Genomic DNA, 22,242 nt, shown 5'->3' with positions numbered 1-22,242 from the left:
ACACGTGCAGTGAGCTTCTGTTTCGTGGTCTCGGAACGGCCCGATGATGATGCGAAGATTTGTCGCAGTTTGATGGCAAAAGTGGACCAATCGACGAAGTCAGTTTCGTGATAAAGTACCACGTTTTCGCAACACCGGTGAGATAGAAGGGGACATAAGTCAATTTCTCGGCTTCAGTCCACCGATCGACTGAATTCACGCGGTTGTAGATGTCAAGCCAGTCGTCGACGTCGTCACCACGAAGACCCGCGAACACAGGTGGTTCGCGTTGAGGGCTTGTGACAGTGGATGATGGAGGGGCAGCCGGTGGCATAAGTGTTGTAGCGTTAGGGCTAGCAGTTAGGTCCGATGGCTGCATATCTGTGGGGGTAGCCAGGCGCAAGCAGCGACCGGATCGGAGCTCCAGGTAGGACACAAACGCAGGAGGACGTCGGGATCTTGACGAACCTCTACGACTGTGAAAGACGCAGGACGACCGGACCAGATATTGCCAGCAGAACCGTTTATTCCGCAGTGTCTGCCTCGGCACACAACACCAAGAAGAATAGCGATGATGATGGCTATGTACAAGTGAGAATGATGAAGTACGTCAAATGTGCTTACAATACGAAGATAGAAACGCCCAAAGTGCCTGAGGTTTGCTAAGAAATGCTTCCCATTTAATACAGAAGACGCGTGTGGTAATCAAATCCTACTCAACCCCATCATTCGTATATCACATCCAAGCAATCAGTAGATTAAGTGAAATACTGTAATTCCATGTGCTAGGCGAGTAAAAGACGGAGAGAGCACAATAAAAGCTGGTTTCCGCAAAAACTAGACAATTTATTAGCTTTCATTGAACTGTACAATGCTCCACAGGAGCGTATAACATATTCAGTGGCTGGAATGCCCTGATGTGTGCATGGAGTATGTCTAGCATTTTGATTTTTTTTTTTGTTGCTCCAAATGTGACCAAGATGCATGAATACTCCTCAAAGACACACTAAAGTAGAATATTAAGTCAAGCTAGAATACGAAGATATTTGTCTAAAAGCTATATTATAGCTTTCTCGTAAAACCTATGTCAATTCAGCGTGGAACATGTCTCCAAAGGTTCCATTGCTGCCTCTCATTGTGAACCACTTTAATGATTATCGACAAGTTGATGCAGCCTCTACGTCAAATTCCTCTATGGTGCTGCTCTCCGTTAATGAGCTAGTGCTGACGTCACATAAGCAACGCCATCCGCAACAACGGGGCAGCCAATTCCGTCATTTTTTTTCAAGAAAGCATTACGAAACAGTCTTTCCCACTCTGAAACTTCATCAATACAGAGGCTTATCTTTCAATCTAGCTTGACTTCATACTTTTCTTAAGTGTCACTTTAACGAGCTACAAACAAAGCAATGGAAAAAAAAAATACTAAGGCACGCAGATGACGAAACACTATTTTTCTAGATCAAGCGTCAACAACTAAAATAATCCATTGGCAGCTGCTTACACTTCCAAAAAGGCAAAAGCATGTGTGGTGATCTGAAAGGCAAGCGAGATATCGTATCGAGTCCCATTCGAATGCTACCGCTGGTTATGTCTTAACAATTCTGCGATCCTCAAAAGCACAGCGGAATCATAGCCTGCCAGAACAGCCAAGAGGCACGGTGCCTGGCACAAAATATCGAAATTCATTCAGACACGCTATAGGCAGCCCCTTAAGATTCAATATGATCAATTGTTCAACGCATGCATCGATAAAACGCAGGCAAAATTTTCAGTGAAGTATTGCTTTCTGCTGTGCGTCAGTGATGCTATTGCTTGAGAACTCTCATTTATTGGGTAGGATATGGGATCAGCTTTTCAACACTATAGTCAGTTGCAACTCAAAATTGATGTCCTTGCATTGAATGCGAAGTCTTGCATTCTGCTTTCAGACTTATCACATTGTCATTCATGTACGGACACCCCATTTGTGCCGATGCTTTATGATGAAACACTGTGCAACACACCTTGCTGTGCTCTTGCAAAGCTGCAGGCATCAAAGATAAAACAAATACAACTAAAAACAACAATGAGCCATCAAATAAAAAAATTAATGAAACTATAAACAATCACTAAAATAAAGAAAAGTAATTTCAATTACAACACACCTTGCTGTGCTCTTTAAAAGCTGTAGGCATTAAAGATAAAACAAGAAAAAAATAAATGAAGCTATAAACAATCACTAAATTTAAAGAAAAGTAATTTCAATGACTTGGTCTTTTTCCTTCTGATAACCGAGAGAGCTCAGCAAGCCTTGCACTGACTGTGCTCAAAGAATCACCACAACACACCTAACATTCAGAACGTCTTTCTTTTTCGTAACCCACGAAGAAGGCAACAAAGCCTGCAACGACAACATCGTCTACTAAACTAAGCTTGACGATGCAGTTTGACCCTGTGGGCCGATTCCCCAAAAGGACTTTCCTCGTAATCGCAGCACTCCGCGCATTTTTTTTTTTGTGCGCACAACACCTTCGCATTTCACACATGCTCAGACCGGAATCAAAGTATTCCGTACGGACGGCCACAGACGGCATTCGCAATTCGAAACGTCCACCGTACCTAGAAAATCCGAGGAAAAAAAAATAAGAGCACTGCGGGTTTCTTCCTGTGAAAGACGGTGGTCTTCTAGAAGTCGATGTGCACGTCTCGTACGTATCGGTACGAGCAGAAAGAAAAATATACTCCCGAGGCACCGGCTTGGTTTGTGTGGCCCCGACCCCTCAAGGCACGCAGTGTGCAACTACGCATTCACACCCAGGACGGAGAAGAACGCACAAGTCTCTTTGTACACGACACGACGTGTTGTTCAGGCACGCGTGCATCAGACGATGGGCTTCACTTCGAGTAGCTGCGGGTGGTTCTCGATGATGTTGAGGAGGATTCCGTCGATGTACGCCCGCAGCCTGACATTGTCCTCTTTCTCGTGCTTCACCGTGTCAATCAGCTGCAGAAGAAAAAGTTTGCGTTAACACTGCGGGATCTTTCTACGAGTAGAAATGTACACTCCATATGTATCAGGTGCATCACTGTAGGGGCTAGAGTGACTTCTTGCACTAAACGCACTTGCACCATGAAATAGTTCAAAGCTTTACTGCCCATAATGCGATTGCTTTTCCTTTATTAGGCTTTGTAATACATGATGTTTTGTGCCTTGGAAACAAGCTCTGTTATATGGCTATAATATGTTGTTCCACATCACTTGGCGTTTCGTTGTTTCCAATTGCTGGTTTTCAATTTTGCGCGCAGCTGTACATTTTGCTGACCAAACTTCTCGTATAGTTTCAACAGCATTGCACCTGATGATGAAATGAGGCACTCGCAAAAGACAGCAAAGGGGCATAATTTCTTTTCAAGTGTGTTTCATTGAAGTGAAATATTTAGTTCTGTGAAAGTGTATCAAGCTTTCTGAGTACACATCACAATAGACATGTTGTACACACAAAAAATAAAACAAGATAGTCCACTGGCAGCTGCTTACACTTTCAAAGAGGCAAAAGCATGAGTGTTTGCACTGGTCTTTATCAGATTAAGGAGTAGAATAGGGTACGCAAAGCTTTGTGTTAGCGTTTGTCACCACCATAGGTCAGCAGACTAACTCATGAGTAGACTGACCCATACACATTCAGACTCAGATTGAGCCTTGAGTACGAGTCTAATAATAATAATAATATCTGGGGTTTAACAACCCAAAACCACGATATGATTATGAGAGATGCCATAGTGGAGGGCTCTGGAAATTTCAACCACCTGGGGTTCTTTAACGTGCACCTAAATCTAAGCACACATGCCTCAAATATCTTCGCCTCCATCGAAAATGCAGCTGCCGCAGCCGGGATTCGACCCGTGACCTTCGTGTCAGCAGTCGAGTGCCATAACCACTAGACCACCGTGGCGGGGCTAAGTACGAGTCCGAGTCCGGGTGAGATAACTTTTAGTGAGTCAGAGTCCAAATGAGTCCACTTGAGGAAAATTTTGGTGAGCCTGAGTGAGCCCTATGGGCAAAATATATTTCATGAGCAGGGGCGGCGCCAGGATTTTTTTACTGGGGGGGAACCCATGACAAGTGGGTTCCTTCAGGGGGCCAGGGAGGCTGGGAACATATGCATTGTGTTTTGACTATGCTTGCTCTTGGGGGGGCAAAGGGGGGCTGGCGGAAATTTTGGGGGGGCTCCAGCACCCCGTACCCTCTACTGGCACCGCCCCTGTTTATGAGTGAGTCTGAGTGAGCTCCACATTTTTTGCCGACCTACGGTCGCCACTGTGCATGTGTCAGAAGCTATCCTCTTGGGTACCCGCGCTAAGTGAAAAACATAGCATATGTACACAACGAACACTATCGTTGATTCCCTTGACTACCAGTATGCCTATATGAAAAGAGCAATAGAAAATTGACAACATTTTGAAAAAAAGCCAATACAAGACCAATGCAAATAATGACAGTGACCAATTTCAATCTGCCTTTTTCATGATGCTACGGTGTATGCACCCTTCTCCTAGTTGAAACATTTGGAGGACGCTTGAGTTTCGCCTTCAAGAGTAGACTGCGATTGTGCAATTGGGTCCTGTTCCTGTTCGCATCGACTTCGCTATCGATGGCCTGGCTTCACTTCTCAGTGGACATTTCAACTGTGCCGGAAAGAAAGGAACGCCTGTGCATGTGTAGATTGGCAGTTTCAAACTATCCCAGCGTTTACGATAAACGGCAGCAGACACCGGGTTAAGACACATACACGAAACATGAAGAAAGGACGACACTAGCGCTGAACTTCAACTGATCTTCATTGACGATTGCATTTGCTTAAATAGCATCCTTTTGCGCATGCGTATAGCATATGGCTAGAGCAAATTCCAAAGACAATCTCAAGAGCAACAAAACCCAGAAGCCACAATCAAATCACATGTCTTTGGAATTTGCTCTAGCCATATGCTATACGCATGCACAAAAAGATGCTATTTAAGCAAATGCAATCGTCAGTAAAGATCAGTTGAAGTTCAGCGCTAGCGTCGTCCTTTTTTCATGTATGTGTCTTAACCCGGTGTGCGTTGCCGTTTATCGTAAATATGACCAACCAACTAGCCCACAAGTACATTTTAAGCAAGTATCCCAGTATGCCTACTGCAAGTACAGTTGCAAAGTGCCCACCACAACATAACTCTTCCTTTTGCAGTTTGGCAACGCACCCACTACGTGTCGGTAAGGTGACACGTGCACTTGCACAGTTGCACACACTGTTGATGCTGTTGCTGATTTTGATGATTAATTATGCCTGTGTGCTTTGGAATTGGTGAGCCTTTAAACCAACCACTCATTGCACAATTCACATGTTTTGACGCCTGGTGTGATTCGATGCTTCTGTCAGGCAATACTATTACATGCGTTAAGGAGACTCCTCGCACTACATGACATTTGCAAGGGTATTTTTTTTTTTTTCAAAACTGTTTCAAGCAGTGGTGTGGCTCCGTGGTAGAACACCTGTTTACCACGTAGAATTCCTGGGTTTGATTCCCACTCGAGCTGAAAAGTTTTACCATTTCTTTATTTGCATCTATATCGAATTTTCACTCACGGACAACACTATTTTTTTGCTCACAATCAATAACGCTGACCCCGACACCGGAATTTCCGCAAAACAAACTCTTTAACGCTACCGTGTTAAAAGTTGCAAAACACCTCTTGATCTCTGAGGCTTTCTTTCTGGCAATACCGGTTGTCCCAGCCCCTACCAAAGTGACAGAGGGCAGCACAGAAAAATGAAAAAGGCGGATTATGACCACATGACGTGTTACAAGCACGCGAAATCCAAAAATAAATTCTGGGGTTACTGTGGCAAAGCCAAGGCCCAATTATTAGTCATGCTGTACTGAAGCCCAAGACTTATTCCATGTGCCTGAATCAAGTTTTATGCTTGCATCTGGTCCATTCAAACTTCTGATAATTCTAACAAAATTTCGGGGTCCCACCCAGTCTTAATTATTGATGGTCTCATCCGAACTTCAGTAATCAGTATCAACTCATCTGACCCAAAAGATGGGCCCAACGATGACTAATAGCCATAGTGGCTTATAGGCAGCAATACAGTCACACCTGCCCATAACAAACCTCCATACAACAAATTCCTCAATATTACGAAGCTTTTTATGTTACCTGCGGTTACTCCAATGACACACATGTATTTGTGACCTTCAAGAGGGTTTCAACTTGGGCTAGTTGGTGATTCATGTTCATGTGGACTGTAACAGTTATTCTAAGAAGAAACAGGACTCTAAGCAACAAAGTGACCACAGGAGACATCCTTAAAATAATGAATCCCCCCCCCCCCGCTGACCCCCTATTGGATTTGCCCCAGATTTTGTCACTTTCGCGTCAGCAGCAGTCATGCGCATCTTCTGCAATTGCCTGCCGAGAGCAGAAGACAAAGCGGTGTCATACACGGCCGCACATAACCCCGGCAACAAAGTGCACTCGGGTGTGTGCGTGCAAGTGTGCGCGAGGCGACCAGAGAGAAAGATGGCAAAACTCACTAGAAATCTGCTCGCTTCGCCAGCTATGCGGCCAGAAAACCACGCTATGGTGGTCCTATTCCACACTTTACTGCCGTGTTGGTGTCTTATCCTGGTGGCTGGTGAACACCGGTGAAGTTTACAAGCGAAAAAAGCACGACAGTGACGAATCTTGCCAATCTATGAATCTTAACCTTTTCGCTATGTAAGAAAAGAAGAAAAACGTGCCAGAATTACAGCAAACCTTTTTTAGCTTAAATTGTAAGGCTTTTTTTTTTCTTAACAAAACAGTACCATTCTTTCAATTCAATGTGGTTCCGTCACTCCACTAAGCACATAAAAAAAGATCAAAAGTGGCTTCACCGCATGGCAATACAATGAAAGCTGAGACACAAAATGGCCCAACATGGGCAAGTGTCATCTAGCGTCAAGAGACACAAGTATGACGAGTATAGTCTTCAATGGTTCAGTGTGGGACCAAGTTTTGTTGATGACGGGCATAGGTCGGCAAACTCACTCATGAGCCGTCTCACTCAGACTCGGATCGAGCCATAAGTCCGAGTGAGTGAGCCTGGGTGAGTAATATTCTGGCGAGTCTGAGTCCGAGTGAGTCTGGCTGAGGAAAATCTCGGCAAGTCTCAGTCCGAGCGAGCCCTAAGCGCCAAATATATTTCATGAGTGACTCTGAGTGAGCTCCACATTTTCTTGCAGACCTATGGTCCTATCTGCTCAACTTCTGCATTACTATCAGCCTTACGTCGGCTTACGTTTATACTCACATCTGCCCACACATACTTTAGCGCACTGGTGTCTATACGACAGCTCAATATTTATTGATCCAAGGCATGAGTTACGAAGGGAGGGGGAGGAGGGGCCTTGACCTTCGCACGTAAACTCTTTCATGGAAAGTTCTTCATATAGATATCTCATCTGAGTCCTCTCATTCAATAAAAATGTCCTTACTGGACTGGAACCACCATGGCAACTCATATGTTAAGGTACAAGATCAAATAGTGCCACCGATTATGCGACATATTGGGATTAAACACCATGGTTCAAAAAGCTAATTCTACTCTAACGGACTCATGAGTTGAGTCACTCAGACTCACTCGGACTCTGCTGAGAGTGCGAGTCTCAGTGAGTAATATTCTAGTGAGTTTGACTCCAAGTGAATCCGGTTGAGAAAAATTTCAGAGCCCAAGTTCGAGGGAGTCTGGTTGAGGAAACTTTTGGTGAGTGAGTCTGAGTGAGATCCACATCTTTTGCCGACCTAAGATGACGGGTACAGTCGTTATCGGTCATTTTGTTACAAAATCCCACGACAAATATACTCATCAACAGTAGCGAAAGGGTTAAGATGGTGCAGCCAAAGCAAGGACCAGTGGCAGCACCTTATCTTTGGAGAGTTCCTCGAGGTTGCTGAACTCCGTGGCCAGTGAGGCGGCTCCGTCGGCTGCACGGTGGCCTCCTCCTCCAGCAACCAGGCACTGGCCCTCGTGGACGTGTGAGGAGAGCAGCTGAGCCTGCAGCTCCTCGTTGGCCTCGCGCAAGGCACGGTTCTCCTCTCGCACCGCCTCTAGCTGACTCTGCAGCTCCACGCACCTGGAAAACAGGCACAGAGTGAACACTGCTAACGAGCAAAAACAGAACCTGGCCAAGCAAATAACTTTAAAAGAGTGCAACCTTAGCACTTCTAAAACTTGATATGGTCAGTGGTTCTGACTAGAGTTACTGTATATGCTCCCTACGGGAGCAGAGTTGTGCATAGGTCCGGCTAGCAACCCAAGCTATGCAGCGAAGCCGCACTCTGTTTTTGCAAGCAACATGCTTAAGCATGTCGCCGATCGACGTGCCTGGCGTGTTAACGATCGGCGATGAAAGCAAAAATACCTCCTTTCGGGACTGAGCCACAAAAATACAAAGGCTGACTTTACAGCCTCGACAGTGGATTTTTGGGGAGTCACACCTATTAAGGGGATAATGGTGGTGCTCAGAGAGCCCTCTTGTTAAAGCGGTTCGCTGCAGCAGCGGCGAGGAGTTCAATAATTGGCCTGCGCATCAGCTTCTCCGCAGTGCAAGTTGCTAGCGGCGTTAGGAAAACAGATGTGCAACTCTGCTACCTAAAGGTAGCATACACAGTAACTCTAGTCATGGAGTTGACGAAGGCAGTAGTCTGAGTGTTCAAGACGAAACTCTTTATTTGGGCGTACTTGAGCCCAGAAAATGAAAACTCAAAATACAAGCGATACCTGCTGCGCACTGATAGCGGCGAGAGCAGCCATCAGCCGTCGAGTGATCTGCCAAGTGGTAAAGCGCATCGGTATTTAAACATGTGCCGTCGAAGATTCCAGCGTTATCGATAGTGGCCGCGTAAGTTCCAGCATAAACTAACGTTCGCGTTGTGCACGTAATGTCATCGAAAGGCTCTAAAATAGCCTGGAAGGTTCCCAGTCATTCGGGCACAAATTGCGCAAGGCAGTAGTTACAGACGTAATGGGCCAGTAACATAAAAGATAGAAAGAAGGGAATGCGTGTGGAAATATCAGGATGTGATGTGTTATTCCAGGGTCACGTCCATGAAGAAAAGCCTAATTTTGCCTGATCTTTCCTTAAGCTTAAAATTCTCTTGCCTTAATCTTCACAAAATCTGTTGTTGCAAGTATTATTTGAAAGAATCCCCGTTTCATCCTTTTTGTTAAACACTGACAAGGATGGATCCTCGCCAGGGGCAGGGGGGTTCAGACCCCCTGAAATTTTTCCGTTTTTCTTGTGCTTCTATACACGCACACCCACAAATGCACGCACGAACATACATGAAGCATGGTTGAACCCCTACGAAAAAACATTTCTGGTTATGCACCTGATCTTCACTATATGTTGGCTACCATCATGTCACACAAGATTGTTCAATGACTTAATAATGGTTAATGGTAGGTATAACGTGGCAGCAGAAAGCACAGGACCGGGTTGATTGGCGGAACATGGGAGAGGCCTTTGCCCTGCAGTGGGCGTAGGCAGGCTGATGATGATGATGGTGATGACTTAAGAGATTTGGCGATGCTATGGTTTTGCCTAGCTTGCTTTCAAATAAAAATGTGTTTTAAAAATGCAAGACTCAATTGTGTTAATTTATGTAACAAAGCCATCAACTTATTGTGAGGCATGTGGTAGTGGGTCATTCGAGTTAATGTTAACCACGTGGTCTTTTTCTTTAACGCGCACCTAAATCTAAATCCATGAGAGCGCGCACTTGTGTGTGTGTTATTTATTTATTTATTTATTTATTTATTTGTTTGTTTATTTATCCATGATAAGGTTGAAAAACCATGATATGATTATGAGGGATGCCGTAGTGGAAGGCTCCGGAAATTTCGACCACCTGGGGTTCTTTAACGTGCACCTAAATCTAAGTGCATGGGGCTCAAGCATTTTCTCCTCCATCGAAAGCGGCCGCCACGGCCGGGATTCAATTCCGCAAGCTTTGTGGGTCAGCAGTCGAGCAGCATAACCACTAGACCACCATGGCGGCTGTGTGCAATGACTCTTCTTTGTACCTAGGACAAGTGACACCTCAAACCACCTTCCTGGCACAATTCCTGCGACAATTTATGAATCCTTGTATGCATCCAGTAATTCAGGATTGAATTTGCTGCATGACTCGCACTCCCTATGCCTCTTGGTGGGCCAGTGAGGTGTTCCTAACTAATAATAATAATAATAATAATAATAATAATAGGGTCATTCCACGCCAAACGTCCCAGACATTGTGCTCGACCCTCTCCAATTGTATTGTAAAAAATTGTGGACGTTCATATCAGTGCACTATTTGCCCTCGGAAAGTATATTTTTGGAAAAAAAATTTTCTTGTCTGTTACAGTGATTTGAATTTTGCCGTAGTGGGTGAAACATAGGTTGCGAAAAAATACTCTAAAAAATACAATACTTTACGGAAAACCTTAAATATCTGCTGTTTACTTGAAAAGGAATGGCACTATCTTATTACCACCCGTTGACGACCACTACTTTGTCTCACGATGTGCTTTGTGGGGAAGCAATGCTGCAATTCTGCGCCCATTTTGATTATTTTTTAAAAATTCTACGAATATTACAGACAAAATAGGACTATATCACATGGCTGGATAGTTGGCAGTAAGCGTGTCAAAAAAGTATTGACGTCGATGACCGAGTAGTTTCGAAGTGGAAGGGGCGCCAACATTGAAAAATGTGTGAAATGCTCCACGTTCAGGTACATGTAGAGTGGTGATGCAGTCCAAGTAAAAATGCACGCTTGGTCTCGTTGGGAAGAGCAAACAAAGAAGATTTACTTGTGAAAGTTTCATCGGAGTGTTTTTTGTTTTTGGCGAGAAACAAAAATTTATGTTGAGCGTTCGCGGCGTGCCTGGGTGCGGGCCCGTAAGTCCGCTTCACTGTGCCGCCACTGTTCCTGGGGGCAACGGAAGCATGCAGCGCCCACGCGGGTGGCACGATCGTGTGCTGCTGTGAGTTTTCACGTTGCTGAAAACTTGCAAACAGTCTATATGGCTGGCAGAATGTTTCGGAAGGGCACTAAAGGCTGCCGGTTAGTAGTCGGAGCAGAGCACGATTTCATTGCCACGTCACTGCATGCACATGTACGACAGGCGCAGAGCTTGGGTTGTGTTTTCGATCTCTGCGGAGGTTGCAGTTCTTACTTCCGTTGCCGACGTATGGTCTTCGCCACTTGAAATGCCTGTGTTGCTGAGTGGGTGGTGAGCCCGGCATTAAGAGCGGTCAGTGATGATGGCACGAAAAGCTGAAACGTGCGCGTACCTTTGAGGGAGAGTGTAGATTCAAACCTTGCTGAGAGCTCAACTTTCTGCCACGCTGCATGCGATGCTTTCATCTTAGTAATCGCCTTGCGATTACTAAGTGAAGGCAATAGACATTTAAAAGGACGAAGCCGCCTTAAAGGCAGCTTAATCCTTTTTTATATTCATCGCTTTCGGTTTCCGTTGTACACGCTCTCAGTCTAAAATATGACACGATAGCAGTATACTCACCATTCGCAATGTTTATCTTACGCGCTGTCAAGGGATGCGGCCGAAAGACAAACCTTCGAGTGCCACGTGCTCGCTCGGCAACGCGATCACCGGAGCAAAGTTCACCTCTGCCGTAGATCCGAGCGTAAGAATACGTAGCACCATTCGGCTCCGAGGCACGAATGGCGCGAGTCACGTTCAAGCGATCTGCCCATAAAAAAGAATTATAAGTGTATTCCCAGTGCCTGTTAACCACTTTTATTATATAATAATATATTTTAAACGAACCATCACTCGTTTTCTCTGACACTTCGTCGGCGGCACTGCGGAAAGCCGAAGAATGCGTGTCGAAACGTGAAAAATCACAGCAGCACACGATCGTGCCACCCGCGTGGGCGCTGCATGCTTCCGTTGCCCCCAGGAACAGTGGCGGCACAGTGAAGCGGACTTACGGGCCCGCGCCCAGGCACGCCGCGAACGCTCAACATAAATTTTTGTTTCTCGCCAAAAACAAAAAACACTCCGATGAAACTTTCACAAGTAAATCTCCTTTGTTTGCTCTTCCCAACGAGACCAAGCGTGCATTTTTACTTGGACTGCATCACCACTCTACATGTACCTGAACGTGGAGCATTTCACACATTTTTCAATGTTTGCACCCCTTCCACTTCGAAACTACTCGGTCATCGACGTCAATACTTTTTTGACACGCTTACTGCCAACTATTCAGCCATGTGATATAGTCCTATTTTGTCTGTAATATTCGTAGAATTTTTAAAAAATAATCAAAATGGGCGCAGAATTGCAGCATTGCTTCCCCACAAAGCACATCGTGAGACAAAGTAGTGGTCGTCAACGGGTGGTAATAAGATAGTGCCATTCCTTTTCAAGTAAACAGCAGATATTTAAGGCGTTCCGTAAAGTATTGTATTTTTAGAGTATTTTTTCGCAACCTATGTTTCACCCACTACGGCAAAATTCAAATCACTGTAGCAGACAAAAATTTTTTTTCCAAAAAATACTTTCCGAGGGCAAATAGTGCACTGATATGGACGTCCACAATTTTTTACAATACAATTGGAGAGGGTCGAGCGCAATGTCTGGGACGTTTGGCGTGGAATGACCCAATAATAATAATAATAATAATAATAATAATAATAATAATAATAATAATAATAATAATAATAATAATAATAATAATAATTGCTGGCATAATGGATGACCAAGAGTTCATGGTTGCTTTACTAAATACCTTGTAAAACCTTTTTTGGGAACAGCACATCTCGCTACTATTTCTTTACCCCACTCATTTCTGTAGTGCCTCTGGGCGCTCAGTATTTTCAATAAAATAAATAAATAAATAAATAAGTACACTGTGAAAACAAGTTTACTACGTTTAGAAACAGTGGTCTCCATGTGCCACCTGCTTGCATTTCCCTTCCTGGAGAATGTGTACTCACAATTTTGTCAGGAAGGCCATGTCACACTGCTAATGTGCACAAATTTTGCTAATTGGAAGTACAGCACATGGCATGTTAAAAAAAGAAAATGTGTGTAAGATAGAATAGCTATCGCTGTGAGACAATGGTGCACATCAATGGGCATAAAATGTGCATGAAAAATACCAAAAAAAGCATGCCAAACGTCGTATGGTCTTCAATGCGACCTGGTAACGAGGCAAAAGAGATCTGCTGTACTGAGAGTGCAGCAACAATCTTGAAGTGTTTACTCCTCACAACTTAACCAGCGCAATCTACAGGGTGTGTTTTTTTTTTAGACAACACTGATTTTTTATAAAAATGCTGACAGTCAGGCCCCTGTCCTCTTCACAAACGAACTCTACTTTACTTAAAGTTACATTCAAATGAGTAATTAGCAAAAAGCTCGTTAATTAACTTTTTCTTTATTAACTTCAGGCCCACTGTTTATATGGAAGAGTTGTATGGTGTGACAATTTATGGCACGCCCATTTTTCAAAAATCGCAATGCACGTTATTTGAGATAATAAACACAGAAATTCAAGGCCCCGATCTAGGCAAAGCCAAAACTGAGCGCACCAGAAGCGCAGGAAATTCGTCATCGCTGTTACGTCAGACCGGAAGCTCAGATGACAATTTTTGAAAAAAGGCTCGTCGCAGCAGAATATGGTCAGGAAAAACGGCAAGCCGTCTCGAATTTTGGTGTGTAGTGTAATCGATTACTTGTAATCCGTTTCACCTGTGCTCTAACCACTATGCCACGACTGCACACAGGTACTCCTCACATGCCAAAGCTCTTCGAATAAAGCATTTTGCATGTGCATCACGTGCCAGTTTCTCGCGTTATTTCTCAAAATGCTTCAGTAAACATGAAGCATTTAAAAGATTAGCACATGTACCCATTGCTTTCCCCTTCACATCGAATGCTACATAAAACTGTTCAACACACAACCACCTTCAGGAGCCAGTGTCAAATAGAATTTAAAGGAGACTTCTTGAACACGGTCAAACAATGCTGCTGATCAATAGTCGAGGCTCCTGAGAACATGTGAGCCAAACTATGTTATAGCACGGTACGTGGCACAGGATTTACAAATTAAGTTTCAAAAGTCAGCTATAAATCACTCCCTTGTCTCTCGACAAATGATGCCATAAGCTCAATCCAGCTTATGAGATCATTTTGGCTAACAGCCTATGCTGATTTCAGCATTGCGAGTTGCACAGTTACAGCAGCCGCCGTGGGGTGCCATGACGTGCCCACGCTGAGCTCTATAGCACTAGAATTACAATATCGAATTACACAAGCACACTTGTGATTACACTAACAGGGAGCTATGCATTCGAAGAAAAAAAATAGACAAGTAAACCTCAAGGTCATGACAGGCGCTGACATATGGACACAGCTTCTCACCCCCTTATCTCCCTTGTGTAGCTTTCAGCGCGCTCGCTGGGACGATAGAAGAAAGAGCGCTGAAAGCACATGACAAATTCCTGTAACTCTGCTTGTATACTTGACAGATCCTAAAGTTTTCCGCAGCAGTCAGTTCGTGAGGCAAACTCAGACAGTGATGTCATTCGACGACTACTTAGAGAAGTGCATCAGGGACCCTTTTTGATGTTCAGACTCTGAAGTGAAGCAAAGGGATATGTGGTTTGCAAAAGCATCGCTCTAGTTCGGCAGTCGAAGGGTTTCAAGAAAGAGAGCAAAAGGCAGTGGCATTTTTTTACCTGGCGGGCAGCATGTCCAAGAGGGATGGACTACGTGGCCTTCCATCGCGGTCGGTGCGTAGCCGCCGGAGTTCCTCCAGCTCTCGCCCAACCTCCTGGAGCAGTTGCGCTTGCAAACTACGCTGTGCTTGGGCCTCCTCGCGCTCACGTCTGCACAGCTCCTGTGAAAGGGAACACTGGATGCTTGCATTGAGAGCACTTGTCAGACGGTGAACACCACAGAAGTAAAAAAAAAAATCTGCCGACGGTTTAGTTCTAGCTAAATACGAACTACTGTGCACTGGCACCGTTACATCATCCATCACACCTTTGTGGCTTAAATGTTGATGTCTATGTGTCATTGCTGTTCACCAGTTTCGTTAGCCCCCGCATTTCCTGTTGCCCCAGCATCAGTCAGAATCAGAATCAGCAGTTGCGCTTGCGCTTGTTGATACATGTTAATAAACAGGGATAACTACACGATATTGTTACGGATGATATGGGTTTATTTACAATGAGGTCAATGAAGCGGCAGGCAAAAGACAAGGGACGATCCGATCATGCCGAGCACCAAATCCCTCGCGCCCGTTCTTCTTCGTTCTTCTTTCGCGCTCTTCCAGCGCCGCGTTACACTTTCCTCGGGGCCAGACGAAGCTCACCGAGCAAGTCAGAGGGCTCGCTGAGTGCAGGGCTTCAGTCGTGCAACATGGACAAGTTGCGTCTTGCGTGAACGGCGGTTGCCAGCTGTCACTTTTGCGATGACGTAGGTGACGTCGCTCAAACCTTTAAAGGCCAACTCCGGCGATTTTTTGGCCATGTCAAAGTAATGGCGCTTTTATGTTCCTGAGACGCTCCTGTTACGGGCCCGATAGCAGAAATACTCGGCAAATTGGAGAATAATTTTAAATAAGCAAAAAAGCGCAACACCGAAACCGAAACCCAACCGAGTGTACTGTCTACGTATGACGTAGACGTTGTTACGAACGAACCGGAAGTCATGCAAGGCATGCCGGTGACGCCGGCGCGGAGTATGAAAACTGTGACAGCCGGGACGACCACCGAAGCGCCGGCCAAACCAACGCTGTCTGTCGCCTTGTGCACAGCAGACGCTCGCTGTAGCGGCCGAAGCGCCGAAGTTAGCGGTGCCCTCGGCTGCGTCACTTCCGCCGCCTTACCAATACTGACGTCACAGACGCAATGTTGCCAATAATTGTGGGAAGCCAGGAGGGCATTTGCAGACAATCTTTAAAATTAATTTGCAAACAATCTGCGCATGCCTCAAGCCTGTAATTTGGCATAAATGACGGAAACGTGCAAAGGAACGCACCCAGCGAATTTCATTGAGATCCATCGACCTCGAAAAATCACCGGAGTTGGCCTTTAACGACGACGAATGGACCGGTGTACTTAGAAAGAAGCTTTTGGCAAAGTCCCTGCTTTCTTAGTGGTGTCCACAACCATACGAGATCACCTGTTGCAAAGGTGACTGGCAAATGTCTTGCGTCGTAACGGGCCTTAGCACGGGAATGGGACGAGAGAGTTCTGAGCCGGGCCAGTCGACGTGCTTCTTCAGCGCGACACAAGGTCTGCGCGACACTTGCATTTTCGTTGGTCGAGAAAGGAAGCACGGTGTCGAGGAAACTTTGAGGATGGCGAGCGTAGAGCAGAAAGAAAGGTGTATAACCTGTTACTTCGTGTTTGGCGGAGTTAAAGGCATACGTTATGAAAGGTAGTACGGCATGCCAGTTCTTATGATCCGCTGAGACATACACTGAAAGCATGTTTATGATGGTACGATTGGTACGCTCAGTTAGCCCGTTGGTTTGCGGGTGGTAAGGCGTGGAATGCCGATAGTGAGACCCACAGAGCCGTAGTAGTTCTTCGACAACGTCAGCGGTGAACTGCCGGCCACGATCACTTATTACCACACGGGGAGCTCCGTGACGGAGGATAATCGAATGCAGTAGGAACCAGGACACATCAGATGAGGTGGCTGAAGCAAGTGCCATCGTCTCAGTGTAACGTGTTAGATAATCCACGCAGACGATAATCCAGCGGCGTCCTGTGGAAGACTTCGGGAAAGGGCCGAGCAAATCTATGCAGACTTTTTCGAAAGGCGAAGTCGGTGGCGTAACTTGTTGCAGTGTACCTGCAGGAAGAGCAGGCGGTTGCTTGTGGCGCTGGCATACATCACAACTGGCGACGTAGTGCTTCGTCGTCTTCCACAGTCAAGGCCAGTAGAACCGCTGTCGGATGCGATGAAGCATCCGAGCAAATCCAAGGTGCCCAGACGTAATGTCGTCGTGCATTGCTCGGAACACCGCAAGGCGCAAGCGTTCTGGGACGACCAGAAGCAGTGGGGCACCATTGCTTGAGTAATTCTTGCAGTACAAAACACCGTCACGAATCACAAATTTCATTGAGTGTCGAGATCTGTTGGTCGCATCAATAATTGGTCTCAGTGATGGGTCGCGCAGCTGCTCCTGACTGAGGATGTCCATACTCGGAAAGTCCAAGGAGACCGTCGCAAGGTAATTGTCGAAATCGTCGTCATCGATGCTTGTAGTTGGAGATGGTAGACGAGATAAGCAATCGGCGTCGGCATGGCATCGCCCACTCTTGTAGGCAACAGAAAAGTTGTATTCCTGAAGCCGCAAGGACCAACGAGCCAACCGGCCCGCTGGGTCACGTAATCCGACAAGCCAACATAAGGAATGATGGTCGGTTACGATCTTGAAATGTCGGCCGTACAAATAAGGTCTGAACTTGTGTATGGCGAAAACAACTGCGAGGCACTCCAGTTCTGTTACAGTATAATTGCTTTCAGCCTTTGTCAGAGCACGACTTGCATACGCAACGACGTGTTGGCGTCCGTCATGAAACTGGACGAGGACGGCACCAACGCCCACGCCACTTGCATCGGTATGCAGTTCTGTGAGTGCCTCCGGGTCGAAATGATGCAGAAGGGGCCCAGAAGTGAGCAAAAACTTCAACTGTTCGAAAGCAGCCTCATGCTCAGCGGTCCACCGGTAGGGGGTGTCCTTTCGAAGCAAGTCTGTCAGTGGATGAGCTAGCTGGGCGAAGTTTTTAATAAACCGGCGAAAATAAGAACAAAGGCCCAGGAAGCTACGAAGGTCCTTCACCGTCTTTGGTGGCTTGAAGTTGCGGACTGCAGTGATCTTGTTGGGATCTGGTCGTATGCCGTCCTGGTCGACTAGATATCCAAGAACAACGGCTTGGCGCTCACCAAAGTGGCACTTCTTGGAGTTTAAAATAAGACCAGCTTGTTTGATACAACTGAGAACAACGCTGAGCCTCTGGTTATGCTCGTGGAAAGTCCTGCCGAAAATAATGACGTCATCGAGATAACACATACAAATCTCCCATTTGAGACCGCGAAGTATGGAGTCCATGAATCGCTCGAAGGTTGCTGGAGCGTTACATAAGCCAAACGGCATAACGTTAAACTCAAATAAGCCGTCGGGCGTAACGAAAGCAGTCTTTTCTCTGTCAGACTGATGCATTGGTATCTGCCAGTACCCAGACCGGAGGTCGACGGATGAAAAGTACGAGGCGGAGTGCAGGCAATCAACAGCATCGTCGATGCGTGGTAAAGGATACACGTCTTTCTTCGTGACGGCGTTAAGGCGGCGGTAGTCGACACAAAATCTCCATGAGTTGTCTTTCTTTTTTACGAGTATAACCGGAGCTGCCCAGGGGCTGCATGACTCCTGAATAACGCCCTTCTGCAGCATGTCGTTGACCTGTTCGGCGATCACTTTCCTTTCCGAAGGGGATACGCGGTAAGGCTTCTGGCGTATCGGTGTAGCATCTCCCGTGTTGATACGGTGGTGCATACGGGAGTTTGGCAGCGTAAAACAATGATCGCTTTGAGCAAAATCAAAGACTGGCGCGTACCTGGCGAGTACCTCCTGAAGAACATCCAGCTCAGTAGAAGACAGTGACTTGTTTATCATGCGCCGCAAGTCGGCTGAGTAGTCAGGAGTGAGTGGATGGATGTCTCGGGACCCTTCAACCGTCCGGACGTTAATTGTGGCCATCTCCTCAAACGTTCCCAATTTGAATCCGGCTGGCAGACAGACAGACTCTGCAGAAGCGTTGACTGTCCACAAGAGAGCACGTCCGTCGATAACTTGAATAAACGACCGAGGGACCAGCACATTCTTCTTAAGTGCGTTGGTATGATCTGGTTCCACTAGGCCGCTGCAGGATCCCAACAGGACACGAGAAGAGCACACGGGAATAAACATGGCTGAATGACCAGGGATCAACGGATCTTCTGACAACGAAAGAACGTCGGCGGGTTGAGCCCGAAAATCATCAATTACGGCAGTTGGCAACGTGCTTTGGAGAATAATTTCCCCAGTTCAAGTGTAGCGCCACATTCTCGCAGGAGGTCTATCCCTAAGATAACACTATGAGTTGCTTGCGCCAATACAATGAATTCTGCTCTAAAACTTTGTCCTCCAATCGTTACTAAAGCCGAACAAACACCAACGGGGCGCAACATTTCTCCTCCAACTCCACGAAAAGTTTCATTGCGATCCCACGCAAACATAACCTTATGTCCTAAAAAGTGATTTTTAAAATGAAGGCTCATCACCGAAATAGTCGCACCAGTATCTACAAGAGCTACAGTGTTTACACCGTCTATACAGACACGCACTTTGTTCTTCAACATCACAGCAGAAGGAGGAATTGGCGAATCGGACCGTCCCGCGACCGCACCTCCATCGGTCGCACCAGCTAGTTTCCCAGCTGGGGAGGAGAAGGCGACCGACAACGCGGGGACGGCGAACGGCGTGGTCGTCTCGAAGGCGTCGTAAGGCTTCGCTCGGATGCTGGGGACTCGTCACGCAATCTGTTAGGCCACTGCTGTCGTAGAGGGCTAACGATAGATGGAGATGTCGAGGTTTCGTGTACACGAGCCGGGTATGCCGAGAAACGTGGCGCTCGCGGCTGGCGGCGACAGAAGCGCGAGATATGCCCTCGGAGGCCGCACGTGTAGCATATTGGCACGTCACGGTTCAAATTAGTGGTAGCAGAGGCTCGCGGAGTTGGGTGGTACTCCACAGGCGCACGTCGTGACGTCTCGTAGTAGTCTGCAGGAGGACGTTGTGGTGTCGGGGGATATTCCGCAGCAGCACGACGGGGTGGTGACATCCGGCGGCGACCGTGACTTGTCGGGAGCGATCGGAAGCTCGTGCTGGAGTGCGCCTCTTGAGATTGTGGTCGATACTCGATGCGACGCTCTCGCTTCCAGAAGGATGGTGGTTCGGGAAACTCGTCGAATGCGCATTGATAGCCAGCCTCTGCTCCCTGAAGCCGTGCTAGCTCTTCTTGAACTACTCGACGCACGATCAGAGGAAGGTCTTCGCAGGCGGCGATGTCCATACTTGCAACCGTAGGGACGTTGTCCAAGCGCCCGAACTTCGGCAAAATTCGTCGGGTCTTCAGCGCCTCGAATGCCCGACATTGCTGCCTAAACTCGGAAGGTGTGTGCAGGTTTTCCCTTGTAATTAAAAAGCTATAAACATCTTCAGCGATGCCCTTTAACAGATGTCCGACCTTGTCTTCGTCGGACATGTTCGTGTTCACAATGCCACAAAGCTTCAGTACTTCCTCAATGTACGTCGTACACGTTTCGCCGGGCAGTTGTGCTCTACGTGCGAGTGTCTGTTCAGCCTTCTTTTTCTTGGAACTTGTGTCCCCAAAGCAGGCCTTCAGTTCCTCAACAAAGGTCGGCCAAGTGGTCAGCATGTGTTCATGGTTCTCAAACCAAAGCAGGGCGGTCCCGGCGAGAAAGAATGCCACGTTCACGAGCTTCGCCGACGTACTCCATTCGTGATAGCGGCTCACTCTTTCGTAGTGCTTTAACCACTCGTCCACGTCTTCATCGGTCCTACCTGAGAATATGCGTGGCTCAGGTGCCCAGTAGCTAGGTTGTCTCGGTCGGTGGCTGCCTTGCTCCGTGACGCCGGTTGGTGCGTGGGCGTTGCCGGCCGACGTGCCTTCGCGGGCGTCGGTCATGTCGGTGTGTTCCGGAGGTAGTCCGGCTAGGCGTCGGCTTCTTCGAAGGTCGTCTGCGACAGTGTTGTCCAGGGCGTCGGTTACCCCGCACCAGTCCACCAAAACTGTTACGGATGATATGGGTTTATTTACAATGAGGTCAATGAAGCGGCAGGCAAAAGACAAGGGACGATCCGATCATGCCGAGCACCAAATCCCTCGCGCCCGTTCTTCTTCTTCGTTCTTCTTTCACGCTCTTCCAGCACCGCGTTACAATATATATCATGTAGGACCATCGTCCATCTCCTGCAAATAAAACCATCTCACCACAACTCGCTGTAACAACATATATACAGAACGAGGTCCCAGTTGCAAACTGAAATGGGGCCTACTGTATATGATGATCTACATTATTACAACAAACAATAATGGCAACATGTAAATTTAACCATAATAAAACCAATTAGCAGAAATGGCACTAGTGAAAAGGAAAGCAGCATTTAAATGTATTAAACATGTACCAGGCCGCGGAATAATCATCAATAGTGAGAACTCGAAAAGTAGATCTTTTAAAGAGAAAAAATATGTGGGAGACAAATAGACAGGCACAAACGTGACGGCAAAAGAAAAAGAACACATGCCAAATACACACGCACATACTAGTACAGTATGTGTATACACACACTGTGCTACATGTACACATGCTACTGCAGTGTCGAGATTGTGTTCCCTTGGCGCAGGAGTTTATTGCCTCCTCTCCACTACATGCACTGCTGTCGGTTCTTCATGCACGTGCAGTGCATGGACAGACACACAACGGCTTTTCGCCAGATTATAAGCCCTCGTCCTAATGCACTAAAAAAGTAGAAGAGCAAAGTTCTCTTGATACTCCTGATCCTCACAAGTCAACCCACTACAAGTCACTCGAACCAACGCGTGATTTCAAATGGCCAAGTGAAATTGGTGAATCAGAAGTTCGAGTGAGCCACGCCAAATAGAATTTTTGTGCATCTCAGCCTGTGTGAGCCCAAAGTGACAAATACAGTAATACAATTTGCAAGCGAATCTCAGTGAATTCTTATTACTTCAGAAGAATTTAAACTTGAGCTCGTTGGTACACTGAAACCATCAGAGGTGCACTAAATAAAGAGAAAAAGAAGACAACCAGACAAAACATGGAATATTGTGCCCATGTGTTGTCTTTCTTGTCCTGTTGTTCAGCACTCCTTCGATAGTTCTGTATTGTTTTCTCAACCATGCTTAGTTGACAGTCATGCTAGAACTGAGTTACCCAAAGAATTCAATTTTGTGTTTCTCTGTCAGGATGCACTTACTGTCTTCACTTAGCTTTGCAGCCATTGGTGTAGTGAGGAGAGAAGGGTTGATAGTAATTATGGCTAACATCCCCAGGATCACACGTACAGAATTAACCAATCTGCTGGCTTCATTAGCCTGGCCTAACAAACATGCAGGCACCTCAATGAGCT

The 22,242-nt window shown here is 46.4% G+C and overlaps 1 protein-coding gene across 3 annotated transcripts in view; it reads right to left on the bottom strand.

Annotated features, from left to right (window-relative positions):
• Positions 1-804: 804 nt before the first annotated feature.
• Positions 805-22,242, bottom strand: part of LOC119399379 (rab11 family-interacting protein 4A) — a 274,117-nt gene continuing 252,679 nt past the window's right edge. For all 3 annotated transcript variants that reach the window (XM_049417676.1, XM_037666192.2, XM_037666193.2), the window contains 3 exons: positions 14,747-14,907; positions 7,914-8,124; positions 805-2,965 (listed from right to left, as the gene is read on the bottom strand). In XM_049417676.1, coding sequence (XP_049273633.1) covers positions 2,843-2,965; positions 7,914-8,124; positions 14,747-14,907 — 495 coding nt within the window. In that variant the 3' untranslated portion in view covers positions 805-2,842. The remainder of the gene's footprint in view (positions 2,966-7,913; positions 8,125-14,746; positions 14,908-22,242) is intronic.

The sequence above is a fragment of the Rhipicephalus sanguineus genome, chromosome 7 (genome assembly GCF_013339695.2).
Source record: "Rhipicephalus sanguineus isolate Rsan-2018 chromosome 7, BIME_Rsan_1.4, whole genome shotgun sequence".
NCBI classification, from domain to species: Eukaryota; Metazoa; Arthropoda; class Arachnida; order Ixodida; family Ixodidae; genus Rhipicephalus; species Rhipicephalus sanguineus.
The sequence above is the reverse complement of the archived record's forward strand: the minus strand, read 5'-3'. Positions and strand labels throughout refer to the sequence as shown.